The sequence below is a fragment of the Rutidosis leptorrhynchoides genome, unplaced genomic scaffold (assembly GCF_046630445.1).
Source record: "Rutidosis leptorrhynchoides isolate AG116_Rl617_1_P2 unplaced genomic scaffold, CSIRO_AGI_Rlap_v1 contig88, whole genome shotgun sequence".
NCBI lineage: Eukaryota > Viridiplantae > Streptophyta > Magnoliopsida > Asterales > Asteraceae > Rutidosis > Rutidosis leptorrhynchoides.
Genome location: NW_027266880.1, coordinates 1 through 20,177, shown reverse-complemented (window position 1 = coordinate 20,177; position 20,177 = coordinate 1). Strand labels below are relative to the sequence as shown.

Sequence of the window (20,177 nt, the reverse complement as noted above, 5' to 3'; positions counted from 1 at the left end):
TATTAATTTAATCACTTTCAAATTAGATACTAGAATGAATCTATCTATCTAAAGTGACATTTTTAAAATATAGATATTTCACGTCTAATCTATATTAAGGGCTGGAAGAAGTATCAATAAGTTGTGTTTGTTCTCGCCTGATAAACGACGTTAACCGCGCCGAGAGTTGCACTGAATCTATGGCCGAGACACCGTGATTATACAACCAATATATTAGAATTAGATGTTTTCACATCTTAATCATGAGGAGGCACATGTCATCAATCAAACAACCGTTTAATCTCATTTATCATTCTTAATTATTGTTTGGTACATTTGTTAAGTATTTTAGATACTTAAAAATTCTATCATATGTTCATTGTAATTCTATGTATTTCTTTGAGGTGGTTTTAAACATTTTACCCAAATAAAAAGCCTTTAAAAATATCTATGAAGGCGCAGTTAGTTGGCGCCATCTTATATGTGTACTAAACAATAATTAAATGAAGATTAGTGTAGTATTAACACGGTATTTTGCTAACCTAGGAGCTTCGAATATTTTATAGTAGCTGAATTAGGCAAATTGTCCATTACCCAATCCCATGCTTTTGAATAAATTAGGGCAAAAAATTGAAAGCAAATGCTAAACCTACACATCTATGACAATGAAAGGCTTTCAATAAAAAAACATTTTTAAGAAAAGTGATTAATTTAAGATTAAAAGAATAAAAGGTAATCCACCATTCACTAATCAGTGGAGAGCCAACACACAAACGACACATCCATATATGATATTTTAAAATAAAATCTTAGAAAAAAGAAAAAAAGCAAATCTCTTAAATGACCTTCAGGGCTTCATATACTTTATAGGTTTAATGCGTGGCTTAATTCTTCTCCTATCTAATATGATCCGTGTTAAACAATTTCTTCGATTAATAAATATCACGCCTTATTTTTAAATATATCCCTCCGAAAATACACGAGTCTTTGCTTATATGTAATTTGTTATGCTTAAGTTGGTATGTAATTGGGGAAGTTAATATTCTTTATATTTTGGCCATTTATAATTATAATTGTTCCACCCGTTTTTTCTTTACAAATCTTCTTTTGATAAAGGAGAAATCTTTTATTAAAAATGAATTATGTGGTCGAGTTTAATAGTATCGACCTATGGATCGGTGGTACAAATATTTAAAATGATAAAACGAATGCTAATGGAAAAACAATTAAAAGTTTAAAACATACTCTTTTGATCAAAAAATTAAAATTAAAACAAACTCTTAAAATAGAGGATAACACATTAGTTTCTAATTTTTGAGCTCAATTAGCTTACTCATAATAATACAATAATAATAATCTATCCACATCACATGCTTGAAGTTAAAAATTATCCATAATTTTACCTCCTTTTGATTCTAAATTTAACTTATTAAGAAACCTTGTTGGTTGCGACAATGGTTTTGTTGATGTCATTTGATTAAATTAACCATTGGTGATCAAGAGAGGTTTTGCTTTTGTATACACACCAAGTGCTGCTAATGTCTTGCTTATGTCGTCGCTATTTTTAAGACGAATGGGTAATAACGATTATCGACTTACTCGAAGTTAGTACGTAGTCACTTCTAAAAAGCAATGAAATTCCCCCGTGTTTCTTCAAAAGAGGATTGGTTATATCCAAACTTATGTATAACTGAAAATGGATTTCTAATCTACGCCAAATGAGATGTTAGGATTTCGTTTTTTTCGCCTCGACTCGTCCAAACTCCATTCATCGCATACCCTTCTTAATTGATTGATTGACCAACCAATCGAGTCAAACAATCTAAAACCAAAACGGAAAAACAAACAATAACGTATACAAACTGTACACTTTTTGGCTTTGACTCGTCAGCGCGTACGTACCACGTTTTCTTCTCCCCTCCACACAAAGCTCATTCCTTTTTACACCAATGAAAAATTCAATTTTTCCAGTTTGGTTTGTTGTAAATTACCCAACAAAAAAAACCCCAAACTTTAACATCTTTGTAATAAAAAAAAAAGTAATTTTTATTAATTAATTGGGGGTGGGGGTCATGGTATTTTGAATATAGTATTAATCAGTCATTAATTTTTATCCATCTCTATTCTTTATAGCACTAATTAGGGTTTTGTTGTTACTTAAGCTTAAACACACACTGTAACAGTTCAAAAAAACTGTTTTTGCTTGACTAGGACCAAAGACTTCTCCCGTAAGCCCCTTTCTCTCTCTAATTCGTATTATTTAGCTTTGTGTGTGTATATATATATAAGCATCTGTATATATATGTGTCAAGTGTCTCTGTTCTTGATCAAATTTTTGGTATGTATTCTTTTTGCTTGTTAATTTTTCTGGGTTGCATTTGTTTTTATTAATCTATGATGATGTTTTTGATTTGTTGTTTGATGATATTCGTGTGGGGTTTCTGTTATTTGTTTCAGCTTTATGTCAAATTCATTTCTTTGTCAATGATTTTTTCCTGTCCAGTTCTTTTGAGCTTGTTGATTAGCTAAAGTTCAATCCTTTTTTAATTTCTGATTTAGGGTTTTTGATCCCATTTTCAATTCAATCACTATGTTCTGTTGAATGAAACTTTTCAATAGTAAAATTGATTTTGGGTCACTCTTTTGAATCAAAATTAGATACACAAACCCAGAATGAAAGAAGGGTATGCATGTTCTTAGCTATGTTTCTGATTTTATCTGTCTTGAATATCTTAAAGTTCAATCCTTTTTCAATTTCTGATTTAGGGTTTTTGATCCCCCATGATCTAATTGTGCAAGTTCTGCATATTGCTTATTTATACAAATGGTTTGATTCCTTTTGATTTTATGAATTGACAGAGAAATTAATGGGTTGAAGGTTTTGGATTCATGTTGACCGGAAAAGGAAAGATCAATGATATGGGCTCAGATAATGATCTCAGATGTTTGAAGAAGGCGACAATTGGTAGTTCCTCAGCTTCAGAATCTCAGGATGCAGATTATCACCATTTACCTCAACTTAGTGATGAGCTCGAGTCTATGATTCTGGCACGGGTCCCCAGATCAGAGTATTGGAAAATTTACTTAATAAACAAGAGATTTCTATCTTTTATAAGGAGTGGTGAGATATTTAAGATCCGACATGAACTTGGAGTTAAAGAATCATCTGTGTTTATGTTGACTAATGGAGACCCTAAATGGTCTGCATTCGATAGGAAATTTCATTCCCACAGGAAGTTGCCGGAAATTCCATCTGACGTGAATTTCATTTTAGGGGATAAGGAATCCCTTTGTGCAGGCACACATTTGATCGTTTCCGGTAAGGAAATAGACGGCGTCGTTATCTGGAGATACGAGCTCGAAACAAACCAATGGTTGAAAGGGCCTAGCATGCATGATCCTAGATGTCTCTTTGCATCGGCCAGCTCCGGAAGCTTTGGGTTCGTGGCTGGAGGAATCGGAACTGAGACGGGTTACGAAGTGCTAAACACCGCAGAAAAATATAACCCTGATCATAAATCCTGGGAGCCGATTCGGAGTATGCATAAGAGGAGGAAGCTATGCTCCGGCTGCTACATGGACGAGAAGTTTTACGTGATCGGAGGACGTGACCAGGGCGGAACCTATCTCACATGTGGAGAGGCTTACGACGAGAAAACTAACACATGGGAGCTGATTCCGAACATGCTAGAAGAAGTCGAAGCTCCGGTCGCCACTTACCAATCGCCGCCGCTGGTGGCTGTCGTGAACAACGAGCTATACTCGCTAGAGACCACATTCAACGAGCTGAAAGTATACGAAAAGAAGAGCAAGAGATGGAAGAATTTGGGACTAGTTCCGGTTAGAGCCGATTTTAACAAAGGATGGGGCGTAGCATTCAAGTCTTTGGGTGATGAGTTGCTTGTAATTGGGGCATCTGCAATTTCTCCTGGAGATAATAGCATGACGATATACACCTGTTGCCCCATCTCGGATGATTTGCCATTGGTATGGAGGACTCTTCAGTGTGGCGACAATGGGCTAAGTCATTTTATTCTTAACTGTTCTGTTATGTTTGCTTGAATTTCAAAATTTCTGTCATTTGTCAATCGGATAGGCGCTGTTTCTGAATAATATCCGAGAATTTAACCAAAACGATATCGTTGTCTTGTGTATTTTATTGTATGTATTATGTCATGTGTCTCTTCTAACTCTCTGTATCGATGTTTTTTTTTCCTTCCTGCAAACTTACAGATTGTCCTAATCGAATTAGCTGATGTAATACCAATCTATGATTGTGCTCTGATTGTAGTTTGATGAAGTTATTAGAATCTGTTTAACTTAGATCATTTGTCTGCTCCTACTGGTTTTAAGATCTGAGGGAGGGTAATTGGCCTTCAATGGTTCGTTTTATATTTTCTAACAAATGGGCAAGACGATTACATTACACTCCCTCTTCGTGTGAGTGAAATTACAAATTTACAATTAACAAAGAATGGAATGAATCCTCGAATGGTATAATAATATTGTATTTTTTTGTATGCTCACAGATTGCATTCTGTTTTGAATGTAAAACAAGTTTGAAGCTTTGAAAAAAATTGGCCTTTTTTCTAAGCACGTGAACCTGAACAATCAAATTTACAATCTAAAGTATTTCTAACCGGTAACTTTCAGACTACAAAGGAGTAACTTTAGCCGGTTGTGTCAATATTTGTCCCTACTTCTAAGTGGTCGAGGATGATAAATTTGATTAAACGAAAACAAAGAATATGACAGATGAGAAAGACAAAAAGGATTTGGTCCGGTAGTGCAAATTTTCCGGCTTTCTAGCGATTGAATTGAATTTGAAGGGGTTCTAGTGATGGGACTTTGATTGAAAAGGATGGATCATGGAGTTTGAGATGGGGGAGTTAAAGTGGAGTTCTAACTCCAAACTCGGAATCTAGTCTAAATTGTCTTTTGCAAAATGGGTCCAAGATTGTCTATCTCCGTCTTTTCCGGGTAGTAATACAACATGAAGCTTGTAGAATTTATCTATCTTGGCATACCAAACTTTTTTGTAAATTGTCTTAAATAGTTGAATTATGGACGATATTATCAATAATACTAATAATTTTGACATAATTTGAAGGACTAGTAGTGTTATCGGGTTATCGATAATTGACACGATAAATTATCATTAATAATTTTCCTCTTTTGTTAAAATATGTAATTAATTTCAGTAATCTTTATAATATGGGAAACTCTGATCATTTTTAGTATAACATTTACTTACTATCTATGATTTGTTCACATTTTCTGTGAAATGTAACATTTTTGTACAAATAATCACGATCTCTTGGTCGCATAGTTATCTGTGTGAGATTTGATTCTAGAGGTCGTAGGATTAATCATCCACGTAAAGGGAGGACTAAGTCTGAAACTAATTAAAAAAAAAAAACATTTCATACAAATAATCATTAACATCACCGATATATGTTTGAAGAATATCGTGATAGTGTTTGAAGGTGTAATTTATTGTTGATAATAAGTACTTAAAAGAAGTTTCCAAAGTTAAATCTTCACGAAATTGAGCATACATAACATGTGTAAAAATCATTTATGACTACAATATGCATTTTGATATTTTTGGAATAATAGTGATAAATTCCACATGAAAGTTGAAACATTAACTTTTAGAACGATCTTAGCATTAAGAGTAAAAACAATACTATCAGTATTTGTAGATATTCAAATACTTCAATCTGATTTAACTAGTCGAAACATCGGATAAATATTAACGGCGCGTTCGTTTCGTGTCTAGAACATGTTCCGTCTCACTCCTGAATCTATATACTTTTAAAAAGGCATATTTTATCATTTTTAATAATTTTTTTTAAAATATTTAAAGTAAAACGAAACATACTCTGAATACCGAAGAAACACACCCTAACCTCCCAACAAACTTTTTTATAAACACAATAATACCTAACATTCCATTTCTCCATAGTGAAAACTAAATATTCTTTCTTGGTTATCATGTACTGTTTGTTGTTGAACATCTAAAGCCTATTTCTAAAAATAAAATGGGCCGGAATATATTGATGAATTCAATCATGGGTAAAAAAAACCCGACCCGTTAATAATTTAATTTAATTTATAAAAAAAAAAAGGCGAAAGAAAGAATATATCGCCATCTGCCAATTTTCTCACTCTCTCTCAGTTGGGGTTTTTGGAAGCCAAACAAAGCTCAGCAGCATTACAAAAGCAAAAAGCTTTGGACTTAAACTCTCACTCTGTAAGAAACTATATAATTTCTTTTTTATTTATTTATGTATTTTTTTTTGTTTATTTAATTTCAATTTTGCAATCAATTTAGATTTAGATTTTCTTTTTCATAAAAATATATAGTTTTTTCCCCCCTTTAAATCCGTCATAATTCAGATAAACCCCCCTGATTCGCTTTCCCAGCTTACTTCCTTTGTTACTTGTCACTGTACTTAATTAGGGTTTATCTCGCTTGTTCGTGCAATTTGCTTAATTAGGGCTTTTTCCCTTTTTGCGGCTTTTAGATTCTTTCGTTATAATTCTGTATTTTAGCTCATAAAGGTTCGATTTTTTTGATACTGATTCTAGGTTTTGGTGAAACCAGCTTGAATTTGAGTGATTTGGGATTGGTTTGATGAGTATTGGATGGTCTGCGTATAAAAATCTGTGCTTTAGCTGGGGTTTTTGTTTTTGGTTGCCTCGTCGTCATTGTGGACTTGATCCACAATTACAGTGATGTCTGCGAACAACAATAATCAGTCAAAGGGCATTGGTTCGTCTTCATCGCCGTTTGGTAATTCCGGGATGGTATCGCCTCCGATGGCTGGAAACCAGGCATTTTCTCAAGCACAATTGCAGGCACAAATGGTTGCCGGTTTTCAAGGCCAGTTTCAGCATTCCCAGGCTCAAGCCAAGGCACAAGCTCATGCCCAAGCACAAGCTCAGGCAGCTCATTCTCAACTCCAAGCACAACTGCAAGCTCAAGTAATGTCGATTAATCAGAACCATAATGCTGGATTAGGGAATTTTAATAATACAACGTCATCCCCATTGATGGGGACACCTGGTAATATTGCAAGTGCAAAAAGGTTACCTTCGGTGAGGCCACCTAGTGTTCCGATGATGAATACTGTTTCTCCGATGAGGATGATGGAGCTCACGCCTGCAAATCGTCGAAAGAAGCAAAAACTTCAGGAAAAACAATTACAGGAAAGGGTAGCAGCTATTCTTCCTGAATCGGCTTTATACACTCAACTCCTCGAGTTTGAAGCGCGTGTCGATGCTGCTTTAGTCAGGAAGAAGGTTGACATCCAAGAAGCTCTTAAGAATCCTCCCAGTATTCAGAAAACGCTTCGGATATACGTTTTCAATACATTTTCCAACCAGATGAAATCGATTCCTAAGAAGCCAAATGCTGAACCTCCGACTTGGACGCTAAAGATAGTTGGGAGGATTTTGGAAGATGGGGTTGATCCAGAACAACCCGGATTCATTCAGAAAACAAACCCATCGTACCCAAAGTTCTCGTCTTTTTTCAAGAGAGTCACGATTTCGTTGGATCAGAGACTATATCCTGATAACCACATGATTATATGGGAACAAGCTCGATCACCTGCTCCTCATGAAGGATTTGAAGTGAAAAGAACAGGAGATAAAGAGTTTATGGTGAATATCCGTCTGGAAATGAATTATGTACCGGAGAAATTCAAGCTTTCTCAAGCTTTGATGGAAGTTCTTGGTATTGAAGTTGAAACTCGCCCGAGAGTTATAGCAGCAATCTGGCACTATGTAAAGGCTAGAAAACTTCAGAATCCAAACGACCCTTCTTTTTTCAGCTGTGATCCCCCTCTCCAGAAAGTATTTGGGGAAGAGAAGATGAAATTCACCATGGTTTCACAAAAGATATCGCCGCATTTGTATTCTCCTCAGCCCATTCATTTGGAGCACAAGATCAAGCTCTCCGGGAACATGCCTGCCGGGAACGCGTGCTATGACGTATCAGTTGATATACCATTTCCGATACAGAGGGAATTGTCTGCTCTGTTAGCCAATGTTGAGAAGAACAAAGAGATCGATACGTGTGAAGAAGCAATATGTGGTTCTATAAGAAAAATCCACGAGCATCGTCGGAGACGAGCATTTTTTCTGGGGTTCAGTCAATCTCCGGTTGAATTTATTAATGCCTTGATTGATTCCCAAGCCAAAGATCTGAAACAAGCGGCTGGAGAAGGCAGTAGAAACGCCGAGAAAGAGCGTGGGTCTGATTTCTTCAACCAACCATGGTAAGTTTTTATTTCCTTGTTTGTTGGATACAATTCTTACCATTTGTATTTGTCAACAATCATAATAGACCATTGCGTGATACTTTTTTGGTAATTTGAAAACGCCACTGAATCCACTTGAATTTTATTTCAGGGTCGAAGATGCAGTTATTCGGTATATCAACCGGAAGCCATCTACAGGAAACGACGGTCCTGGAAGCATGTGATTCTGACTGATTCAACCTTGTGGATTGTTGTTTTATTAATTAATTTAAGACCATTTTGGAGCCAGGTATTTGAAAAAAATGGAGACTCACTAGAGAGAAAGTATTCCTGTCTTCATTTGTAAAACTAGAAAATATGGTTAGAAATTGATTTAGGACAGGTATAACTACTTTTGTACTGTTATTTGGTTTACTAAAAAGAACTCTCTGATTGGTTCCTAGCATAATCTAGTTTTCTGTTATCATAGAATCTGCATTTTGTCGGAAACTGAGTCATTGTCATGTCACTGAAAGACAGATCTTTTTTGTGTTCTGAGAAAAAACGTGTCTTGTTTTGTCAGCAACGTTTTTTGTGATGATTAGAAGATTCTGTTTTAACAGTGTCCATAAGTAGAAGATTCCGATAATTGTTTTTTGATTGGTTTTAAATTTGTTTGCTTCAGAAGAAGCAAAAAATGAGGAAGTGTAGTACTAGCAGACAGTCTTTTCCTTAATTTGGCGACTCTTTTGTTGTGTCAGGTTTAAAGTACAAACTTGTCATGCAGCTTAGACATGGTCACGGTTCGGAACCGGATCGATACCCATCAACGAACCGGAACTAAAATTTGTACATATTCAGGTTCTTATTTTTTTGAAAATTTATATGAATCGTAAATTTACGCTTTCGATTCGATTTCATAAATTTAAGAAGCATGAATCATCGATTCTGAACCGGAACTGATTGAATCGGACAGTGGCCTAGTCCAATGCAGCATATTTACAAAAAAATAAAAAATTATTAATCTAAATTTTAGAAAAAAAACTCTCGTTAATAGAAGAATTTTATCTTTTCCAATGATATTTATAATATTTTCAAAATAATATTAGTAGTGTTTTAAAAAAAACATCATATGAAAAAAAGAAAAAAATTATTTATGCCTAACCGCCTAAGCACGTATAAATTATAAACTGCGAAAATGTTAGTAGATAATTATGTTTATCATCCATTTATTTATTATTTAATCTCGGGTTCCTTCCAGGCCAAGTTACACATAAACACCAAATCAATGAAAAAGATTAAAATGACAATGTACCTAAATCCACTCCTCTAAAATAACGGAACGACGATCGGTTTCAAATACATCTTGTTGTGGCCAAAGTTGCATGGCAAACTTATAAATGATGCCCCAGGTGGAAAATCCTGATCGTTTTGCACCAAATGAATTTTGGAACCAACTCCCTGATGCACCATTAAGAGAAATTTACGAGTTAGCAAATCTTCGCCACGTCCGATACATTGTAGGTGCTCTTTTCCCGGGCAATTTTGAGCAACATGAGCCAAAATATCCACCCAAACCTCTCTTATCATTCCCCATCGCTCTGTCAAATTCCAATGTTGCTTCAACGAGCGAGCGAGCATCGCTCCATCAGGTAATCGTGAGTTCCCACTCTTTTCTATTTGAGTATCATCAGCAAAAGGATAAAGTAAGTTAACAGCTCGAAGAAGATCGCGCATATTTCCTCCTCTGGCCATTAACCTTACATGACGGCAAGTGTAATCCAGTATAATCTCATGATTTCCTTTAAGTATAGATGATTTTGATTTTAGAATGTAGAACATGTAATCAGATAACAACTTGCTTGCTTTGGCCTCAAGAAGATTATGTCCATCTTCTAACACGTCTAGTTGATGACAAAACTCAGTTACAAGATGCCACGTAATAATGGATTCACCAAATCCTGCTTGCGGCGTTAGCTCTTTTAGACATGCTCGTCTAAACTCGCCCCTAAATCTTTTATACAATAGCCTCTCAAGAAATCCAAAATTGCAGTCTTCATTTATGTCGTATTCCTGTTGGCTATCACGACTTTCCAATAGGTAGTTCTGCATACTACCCTCACACCCGATTTTCTCCCAAGTCGTATAATAGGATTTCTTGAAAAATACATCATCAGCAACATACCGCAACAACTTGAAATCAAGACAATAATTGATGAGGTTGTATTGAGGAAGAAACAAATCATTTCCTCTATTGGATGCTAATTTGGGAGCATTAGCCTTGCAAATGAGAGTAGACAAGAAATTTTTGTGCATTGTTGCCCACAGCAATACCGAATTAGAGAGACAGAGTGCACAAATTGAATAGATCTCTAGCCCAACTGCTCCAAATAGCAAAATTAATGAAATGATAGCATCGCGTGTAGAATGTTGTTGAGGAGTAAAAACAAGGTAGAACAAGAAGCTAATCAATGCCAAGCAGGAGCACAAGTAACTGATGATGCGAGCAGTAACACCACTATATGTGTGAAGGAGTGGGATCTTCGTATAGATTCTATCGTACAAGAAGCCTATTTCAGTGTCTACTAGCTTCAACATTGAGCAGTAAGAATTCGACATGGTTGAGAACCCTCCGCCTCTCTTGAACTCATTAAGTAGTCTAAGGTTAAAGTCAAAAAAGAGTGGTTTGAAGAAGGAAATCAATGTATAGGATATATGGACATACCTAGCTTCAGGTTTAACACAAGTTTTCCTTACATGAACTTCTAAGTCCTTTGATGGGTTCTCCCATTTCATGCATTCTAAGTAGCGTAGTGTAAATGGAGAATACAATTGCTTCTTTAACATATAGTCACATGCAAACCTTAGACTCCATATTCTTTCCAAATACTTTATCACTGCAGTGAATACCATCGGCATGGATAGGCATGGAATGTATAGGTATGGAACGGACTTACGTGCAAATTTCCAAAAAATATACATAAATACTGCTAATTGAAGGAGACAGTCTACGTAGCGTCTTTCGTACAACTCATTGTCTTCTAAAGAGTATGCAGTAATGGAATCGGGGCCACCAAGATGTAATAGAAGGAACGGAGCCCAGAAAACCTCAAACTCAGCGATTGCCTCCTCATCACTTCTCATAAGTAAACCAAGAGAAGTGGTTGCAACCCAATCTGCCGATAAATATGCGAACCAAACAATAAAACTCTTGTATGAAGTGTGAGATCTCAATCGGTTTCCAAGTCTTACTAAAACAATTTGTAGAATTAGGCTGAGTAGAATCATGCCGCGGATCTGCCATGTACCCACAAAGTTCTTCACCTCCTCAGAGAGTCCATTCCTGACATTTTTCGTTACCTCGACGAAGATGATACTTGTTGTAACTGATATTTTGAACACTATATTAGTATGCATGCTGCCACATTGTGAATAAATTTTATACTTTCATAACATATCTATATATACAATGTCAACAGAGGACTATCATGATTAGTGTAGTTCCATATATGAAAATATTATTCCAATAATATGAATATAAAGTACGATTTCATGACCACTTTAGTCTGGTTCAGGTGCTTGTAATTACTTTATATTTTTTTGTTCTTTTTCATTAAAGAAATATGTTTCTTATTTTTCATCTAGATTATTACTGAAAGCATCAAGGACATGATCATCTAATTTAAAAGAGTAATGTCATATGTCCTAAAATTTGTTCGAGCATGAAAGATTTAATAAACTATTCTAATATTTTTCATATCTTAAGTTAATTATGAGAAAAACTTAATGAAATTCAAGAATTTGTATTACAAAGTTGGAACTAAAAATAAGTTGGAAAATATAATCGGAGATGAGCTATATATGAACATGAATCATTAATAATAAACTTAACAACTACTACCTCCGTCCCTAATTAAGTGACACATTTCTTATGCATTTTACATAGGAAATGTGACAGCTAATTAGAGACGGAGGGAGTACTTAAAAAACTTGCTTAAGAGAAGCAAAATATTTCCATGCTCAAATTGATCAAATTTGATCGAAATCAACATAATTAGGTGACTTATTATATCAGTAAACCAATAATTAAGCCATACTAATTAAGTTTTGTAAGGGTTTTCATTATCAATGGAAAAAAAATTTTACTTACTTATGAGATGCTTATTGACTATGGTGTAATCTGTCTCTGGATGAACAGTATCGTGAGCAACCTGATGGAAATTTGAAAAATGATGAAGTAAATATTAATACTTTTTTAAAGTGGACAAACTGAGAATTACCTCTGTTTGAAGAAAATAATATAATCATACTTCACATTAAATTTATCCCAACCCCAAAGTAGAAGCAAACAGTTTCTAAGATATACTCTTAAGGAATATTAAAAAGGAGTGATATGAAGCATGTTAATTTGAAACCACAGATAAAGTCCTTTGTCTGTATGGGACATTATGTACGTTCTATATAATTTAATATATAAAGTTACTTCTCCAATTGACAAGTTCTAACTTGGTGTTGAAGTTACCAAATACTTCATCCGATAGAAAAAGTGATAATTAATTAAGGATGAAACTAGTATATACTATTTCAGATGAAAAAAAAAAAGAAGAACAAAGGACACGGCCAGGATCGAAAAGATAATGTTGAATGGAATCACGATCAATGAAGTTAATGTGATCCAACCAAAGCTAAGCGATCTGTGTAAAATAGCTGTTGTTTGTAAGGAAAAAAGAAAAAAAAATTATAGATAAGCATTTAATAAGACACATTATTAAAGAAAGATATCATAAATATGTTTGAAAATTTATATATTTAATTTAAATTTTATCCAAATATAACTATAAATATATAATCTTTTCGAGAGTTAGGTTAAATTTTTTGAATTTTTATAGATATTTTCGATCTTTCCATAGTAAAGATTATTATTATTTTTTTATTGGTTTTGGACTACACAATGGTAATCCTCCCCATATCCATGTCCCATGATCTTCGGGATAAAATCTCATTTCGATAACCAGTAGGCCAACATGTTCTCATTATAACGAAAATTATTAATTGTTTATCGAGTGCAATATTATATCAGTTAGAAAAACCGAAAAACTATTTATGCGTAAGCACGATATAAACTGCGAAAATATTAGATACAATGCAGGGCTCTGCATGGTCGGGCTGAGTCGAATTTGGGCAGAAATTGTCCGATCTAATTGAAAGGCGACGTGTCAAATGAAATGAAGAAAATTCACAAAGGAAGAAGTTTAGGATTAATTAATGTTATCGTAGAAAAATTGGTGGTCTGAAAACTCAGGAGGAGAAAATGGGAAGGACTGAGGAAATGATCGAGTTCAAGAAAAAAGCGTTGAAATCATCCTAGGAAAGCAGCTGTTGAGGACTAATATGTCCCAAGGATTAATATGAGGATCGAATTGTCAAAACTGGAAAACTATGAGGAGCACGATTCTGGTCGGTGTCGTATATTTTTTACTATATAAAGTCTGTATCACATCACATGCCTTGAAAAATCGATAAATACATTTCAAGGCCATCAGGCATATTCAATCTTTCATGGAGACGATCCTCCGTATCCACTACCCCACTGTATAGTCCAAAACCAATAAAAATAAAATTCATCACCAAAAAAAAAGAAACTTGGATTACAAGCCAGAAAGAAATTTGCACAATTTGTCACAGCTTTTAACAATAACCTACATATTTCCTAAAGCTAAAAACACAAAAATCAGAGGCTACAACTTTCACCTTTGATTTTAGTACATAAAGTAATGTCAAAATTGAGTCACTCTTGAGTCTCATAGATCAATTCCCTATCTATTCTAACTTCAGCAATGTGTGATATCTTGGACCAGTGCTTTTCTTTGTTCCTTTTGCATTCTTTACTTAGCAGAGGGCAATTGACGATACCTAGAAACAAAAGAGAAGGAGGTAAACCCTCCTTAGGAATGGTCAAGAGCTTCGGACAAGTGTGAATTTCCAGGAATTCAAGAGATTTGAGGTTGTGAAAGCAATTCAAGTATTTCAGATTGGGGAAATCATCGATCCATAGAGACGTAATGGAGCTCGGCAGATTCATTTCTAGCTTCACCATGTCTGCTTTCATGATGATAAGACGCATGAGTGATGTGAGTTTGTTCAATCTATTCCATTCGAGAAGTGCTTTACAGATCTTCATTCCAGAAACACCAAGCTCAGTCAAGTTGGCTAGGAATCCTTCTTCCGGGACAATAGTAATTCCTGGACAATACAATAGATGAAGAGATGCAAGGTTATACATGCAGTTGGGTACTATGGGCAATCCTCCGTCGGGTAAACATGTCATACTAGGACAATTCCGAACAAATAAACGACGGAGATTGTCAAGTTTGTGTAGACCCTCTGGCAAGAATTGGAGTTTTTCACAACCATTTATGCTGATATCTTCAAGACATACATTGTCGTGAAATTTCTCCGCTATGGACTCCAGCTCCCCACAGGCACTAATGCCAACACGTCTGAGTGAAGAAGGTATCTCGCTGCTGGATGATAAGCACTGCAAAGAAGGGCAAAAGGAAATCTTCAATTCCTTAAGAAGACAACTTGATGAGCCGCCTCTACAGTTAATACCATCGTCCAACAAAGTCTGCAAATTATTGCAGCCTTTTATATATAATCCTTACAATGTTTCTGGAAAAATGGAACTCGAAAGCGATACGAGACTATGACATTCAGTAATATAAAGCTTTCTTAGAGACATGAAGCCCCATAAGGCTTCTGGCAAATGCGCAATCTTCATACAATCTTTCAGCCTGTATCTTTCAAGCACACTTGGTGGAATCGAATCCATCAACTCTTCACAAGAAGACCCAATTGTCAGATCTTTCACTTCTATCAACCTTGGCATCAACTTTTCTATCGCGCTTGGCAAAATAGATATTTCTGCAAAGACCACTTCACACAAGGAGCTTAAATCAGCTTCATTGTTGTACACTACCTCTTTACATCCTTCAATCACCATCTTCCTCAGCTCAGGAACTTTTGAAAATGAAACCACTAATTGTTCGCATTTACAAATTGTAAGCTCTTCTAATGAAAAAAGATTGCCCGGCAACTTTCCATACAGTTTTGGACAATCTATAATCGATAGCTTGCGTAGGAAGTGAAAGCATTCACCTAGGCCATCGATGTCATAAAGATTCCAAATTACCCATTCTGGCATACTCTCGAAACACAAACTCTCCAATTTTGGAAAAGGCACAGAGTGGATACTTCTATTCCCACGAAATTCAGCTCCTATCTCTTCTATACTAGCCATTCCTTTGATAGAAAGCTATTTAAGATGAGATAGTTTCCCAAGAGGTGGCAAACATGTGGCATTTTCACAATTCTCTAAGCTTATGGACTTGATGTTAGAGAAAGAAATATCTCCTAACCAAAGTGGAAACTCAACACCTGCGTAGTATTTGATAGAGAGCTCTTCAAGCTTTTCATTTGGTCTGAGCATGTCGAGTACTATCTTTTCGTTTGCAGCATCTCGAGATATATCGAAATTGGAATTCCATTTCAACACCAAATCATTTAAACTCTGCTTCTCGTTCAAATGGGCATCCCTGGCATCCCCAGCATCTGTAACAGTCTCCAAATTTGAAATGCTTAGTGATCCTCTTAAAGATTTGAAATTTATCAACTCACTCACCCTGGAACCATTACCTTTTTCTAAAACAAAACTTGACAATGTTTGAAGGGACTTCAATTCTTTCAACCTATGGGGATCCTTTCTAACAATTCTACATGCATAATCTCCAGATGTCGTAGATTGATTAAATTGCATATTCGTGATGGCAGCTTTTTCAGGCAAGAACAATCCCTCAATATAAAACTTTGTAAATTGTATAATGAACTTGTTGATTCAGGTAAGCTTCCAATGAGAGTGTAAGAAAGGTCGAGATACCTTAAATGTTTTAGATCACCAATTGAATCAGGAAGCTCAGAAATGTGATATCCACTAAGAGACTACCCTCAACTTGCTCAACTTCGGCAACATATTGAAGAGAACATCATTGGTAATGAAGTCATTAAAAGGACTACGATGAATATGTAAGCCACGCACAGGATTGATCGGAAGCGGAAGGAAAGACCTCAAACACTTCCCTTCATGAAAAGCCTTGAACTTTTTGATTCCAACACGCTCACCGCGATTATAAGACGAATGGCGAGCCCTTGTAATTCTTTGGCATTCGTTAGGTTCCTCTACGTGATCTTCCTTTCGAAAGCAAGTTTCACCAGCAGCCCATTGTCCTAGCTCATGAATGAGGTCATGCATAACATATTTAGAATCATCATTACTAAATAATTGGAAAAATGACCTCGAAACAAGCTCACGGAAGTACTTGCCTCCTGTCTCTTCCATTTCTCCATGCTCAATGAAACCTTCTGCCATCCACAAACGTACCAACTCACTTTCTGTAAATTCATAATCTTGAGGGAAAATTGCACAATAAGCAAAACACCTCTTCAATTCTGGAGGAAGATAGTGATAACTCAGTCTCAAAACTGGAAAAATATCGTTTTCACCTTCAGGTAAGCTCCATATGCTACTATTCAAAATATGCTCCCATTCATCCACATGTTTGGATCGTAGTAAACCGCCAAGAGTTCTAGCTGCCAAAGGCAAACCTCGACATTTATCAATGACCTTCTCAAGAATAAATTTCACAGTTAAACCTTCATTCTCAAATGCATGCTTCTTAAAGATAGACCAACAATCCTCAGCTGATAGATGTTGAAGCTAATATGATTTGACATGTCCCATCATTTTTGCAATTCCTAGGTCATGAGTAGTCACGATTACTTTACTTCCTTGTGCTCCAGCCATAAAGGGACGTTTTAAAGCATCCCATAAAGCATGGTTCTTGTTCCACACATCATCCAGGATAATCAAAAATGTTTTTAGAGCTAGAACTTCTTCTAGTTTCCGTTGAATTGGATTCAACTCCTTCAAATCGCATGACTCCAAGGTGATTTCTTCGAGAATAGCTTTTGTTATTCTCAAAACATCAAATTCGATCGAGATACATACCCATGCTTTTATTTGAAAGAAGTCTTTCACTGCCGGAGCATGATAAACATGTTGGGTAAGAGTTGTTTTACCCAATCCCCCCATTCTGATAATAGGCACTACACAAAAGGTTTATATCTTTCGATTTATCATCACCTGCCAGCAACAGATCAATAATATTCTTCTTATCATCATCTCTTCCGTAGAAACGATTGTCCGGCAAAGAAGTTGTCGGAGTTCTTTGCCAATAGTCAGTAAATCCAGAAGCCACCCCTTCACTGTTCTGCAGACCAAGCATATTTCTTCTGTTAGAGACATCATTCAATCGGTCGGTGATCTTTTTTATCTTAGAACCCATTTCTTGCCTGAACACGAGTCCATTTGGAGTCAAACGAGCAGGGATGAGTTTCTTGATCTTACTCGTGCCAGCTTGTCTTTGAGAAATCACCTTCCGCTTCAAAGATTCAGTAGAGAACTCATCGAGTACATCCTCTGCATCATAAGACAAGTGTCGGAGATCGTGCAACCACTCTTTGACAGCGTTATTTGTCAGTTGTTTCTGCTCTGCATCAACGAGGACTGACTGAATCGTCAATAGCACGTTATTCAGCTTCTCCAATTTCTTCTCGAGTCCTTCATGACTTGCAAGGTTCCATAGATCTCGAGCTCGAGGGGCCAACCTGTCAAAGAGAACTTGAAAGAATGCACCAAGGAAAATCTCAGCAAACACCATATTAATTGTAGGGTTGAATGTTTGACTCAGGATGAAAGTTGAGGAAAGATCATTTGGGATAATCCCCAGAAAGGCCAAAAACTCAACGTCTGATGCAAAAGTGTAGCATCTAAGCAATGGAAGCCAGCAAGGATTAGACTCAAACTGAGATATTATTAATATTATTATTATCATTTTGATATTTACGAAGTCAGAATTGGTTGCTAAAGCAACTTGTTCAGAGTTGACTTCAAACTGATATTTGATTAATTGACTAGTAGGTCGAGTTTTTCTCCGAACACTGTCTAAGTGCCAACTAATATACACACTATATACTGTATGTATATATGGAAAATTTAATTTTGCACACACACACACACATACATGAAAACACACACACACACACAAACTGCTCTCAAATTCTCGAGGATAGGTAAAACATGGCACCATCATCATCTAAGCAAGCAAAACCGAAAAATAGCTGAAACCCTAATTAAGCCGATTCGTTGGATTGTGAAGCCATCAAAAAGAGGCATATATTATAATGTAACATATCAATATCAATTATTCAATACTAGTAGTAAATTAGACGTATTCATTATAATTGAATTGCATTTTAATTTGGAATCTCTCCATCTCGTATGTTGTGATCATCGTTTTTCTGTGTGGAAATTAGCTAGGCTGATTCTAGTTTTCAGGGGTTATCATTTATCATTAAGCAGCATCCCAGAGTGAGACCGGTTAACCAATCTCCCATAGGTGGTGGTTTTCTTTAGCGTCAAGTTATCTATCATCCTAGCTTCCTTATGAATCAAGCAATTACCGAAAATACTCAACTGGTACCCTCAAGTTTTGGACAAAGCTGTTTTTCCGTCTACTACTCGAATCTGCTACTTGCATTAGATATTAAATTCAACTTTCTTCTTCATCAATCTTCAAAAACAGAAAGAACAAGAAGGAAACTAAAAGGAGACAAGTGATATTCCTAACTGTTACAAAAGGCTGTTATGAACAACAGATTCCCAAGGTAATTATTGCTAATTAACTTAAGTAAGTATATATACTATTGAACTAAGTTCAGATTTCGATTCCTCATGGTGAAGTTACTCCCTCCGGCTATGTTTAATTGTCGCAATTTGAGTTTATGATGGTTCTATTTCTGCTTTTGCTAGCTTGTACACTTTCATTTTTGTGTTTATGGTTCATAGCTCGAGTGCTGAGTGCATATACCCGTAGCATCATAACTTTCTATCGGTTGAGGTACCGTAAAAATCTACGGTAATTGAGACGTGCACCAGTTAATCGGCAATATCTAATAGGTTTTTGCTTTTAGGCTCTCCTGTTTGGAGGGCTAAGTTTTTAATTTGGGGGTTAGCGACAATTGACACTATTCTAATTCACAAAATAATTTAATTTTAATAAATTAAGTTCATCCTTTATATAAAAAATGTTAATGACTAAAATTTTATAAATGAAAACTATGTCAATTATTTGTAATTTTTTCCCTCAATTAATTTTGGATTTGCAGGGGCTATTACAGGTGTACATATCAAGGATGTAATGTGAAGAAGCAAGTGCAACGTTTAACAAAAGATGAAGGCGTCGTCGTTACTACTTATGAAGGCACACACAGCCATCTCATTGAGAAGCAGACTGATAATTTCGAACATATCTTGAGTCAGATGCAAATATATACTCTTTTAATTAATTAGTTAGTCAAATAATTACAACATAAATTCATAACATGCATGTACGATCTCCCTTTTTTGAGAGATTGAAGATTCGAGCTCCATGAGAGCGAAATGAAGATATTGGGGTAGTTTCTAGCTAGACATTTCAAAAATCCATGTTGATCACTTTTTCTTTATTTATATCATATACAATAACCATCTTCATTATTTTGTATTGCTCCAGGTAAAAATTTAGAACTTCAATTAGCAATTGTAACTACTAGTACTGTTTCTTGAATAGGAAGGTTTTTACTACCATTTAATTACATGAACCAATTCTTAAATACAAGTTCCAATTAAGAGAAACAACGAGAAAGTAGTATTAAATATTTCCAAACAACATAAAAAATAACAACGAGAAACAACGAGAAAGTAGTATTAGTCGTCTTTCTTAGGGCTTTGAATCCTTGGCAACCCTGCAAACAAATTAAACATGTTAGACTTAGATCATCTACCTATTCTCA

At 35.6% G+C, this 20,177-nt stretch overlaps 3 protein-coding genes across 3 annotated transcripts; 2 read left to right on the top strand and 1 right to left on the bottom strand.

Moving 5' to 3' along the window:
* Positions 1-2,898: 2,898 nt before the first annotated feature.
* On the top strand, positions 2,899-4,041 carry LOC139885216 (F-box/kelch-repeat protein At3g27150-like). The gene has a single exon (XM_071869152.1). It carries the CDS (start codon positions 2,899-2,901, stop codon positions 4,039-4,041), a length of 1,143 nt encoding a protein of 380 aa, XP_071725253.1.
* Positions 4,042-6,714: 2,673 nt separating this feature from the next.
* On the top strand, positions 6,715-8,473 carry LOC139885229 (SWI/SNF complex component SNF12 homolog). Its single transcript, XM_071869164.1, has 2 exons — positions 6,715-8,267; positions 8,401-8,473. Exons 1-2 carry the CDS (start codon positions 6,721-6,723, stop codon positions 8,471-8,473), a joined length of 1,620 nt encoding a protein of 539 aa, XP_071725265.1. The 5' UTR covers positions 6,715-6,720.
* A 7,070-nt stretch (positions 8,474-15,543) lies between these two features.
* On the bottom strand, positions 15,544-18,004 carry LOC139885228 (putative disease resistance RPP13-like protein 1). The gene is made up of 5 exons (XM_071869162.1): positions 17,428-18,004; positions 17,065-17,321; positions 16,324-17,001; positions 15,997-16,226; positions 15,544-15,910 (listed from the first exon to the last, which is right to left on the bottom strand). Exons 1-5 carry the CDS (start codon positions 18,002-18,004, stop codon positions 15,544-15,546), a joined length of 2,109 nt encoding a protein of 702 aa, XP_071725263.1.
* Positions 18,005-20,177: the final 2,173 nt, after the last annotated feature.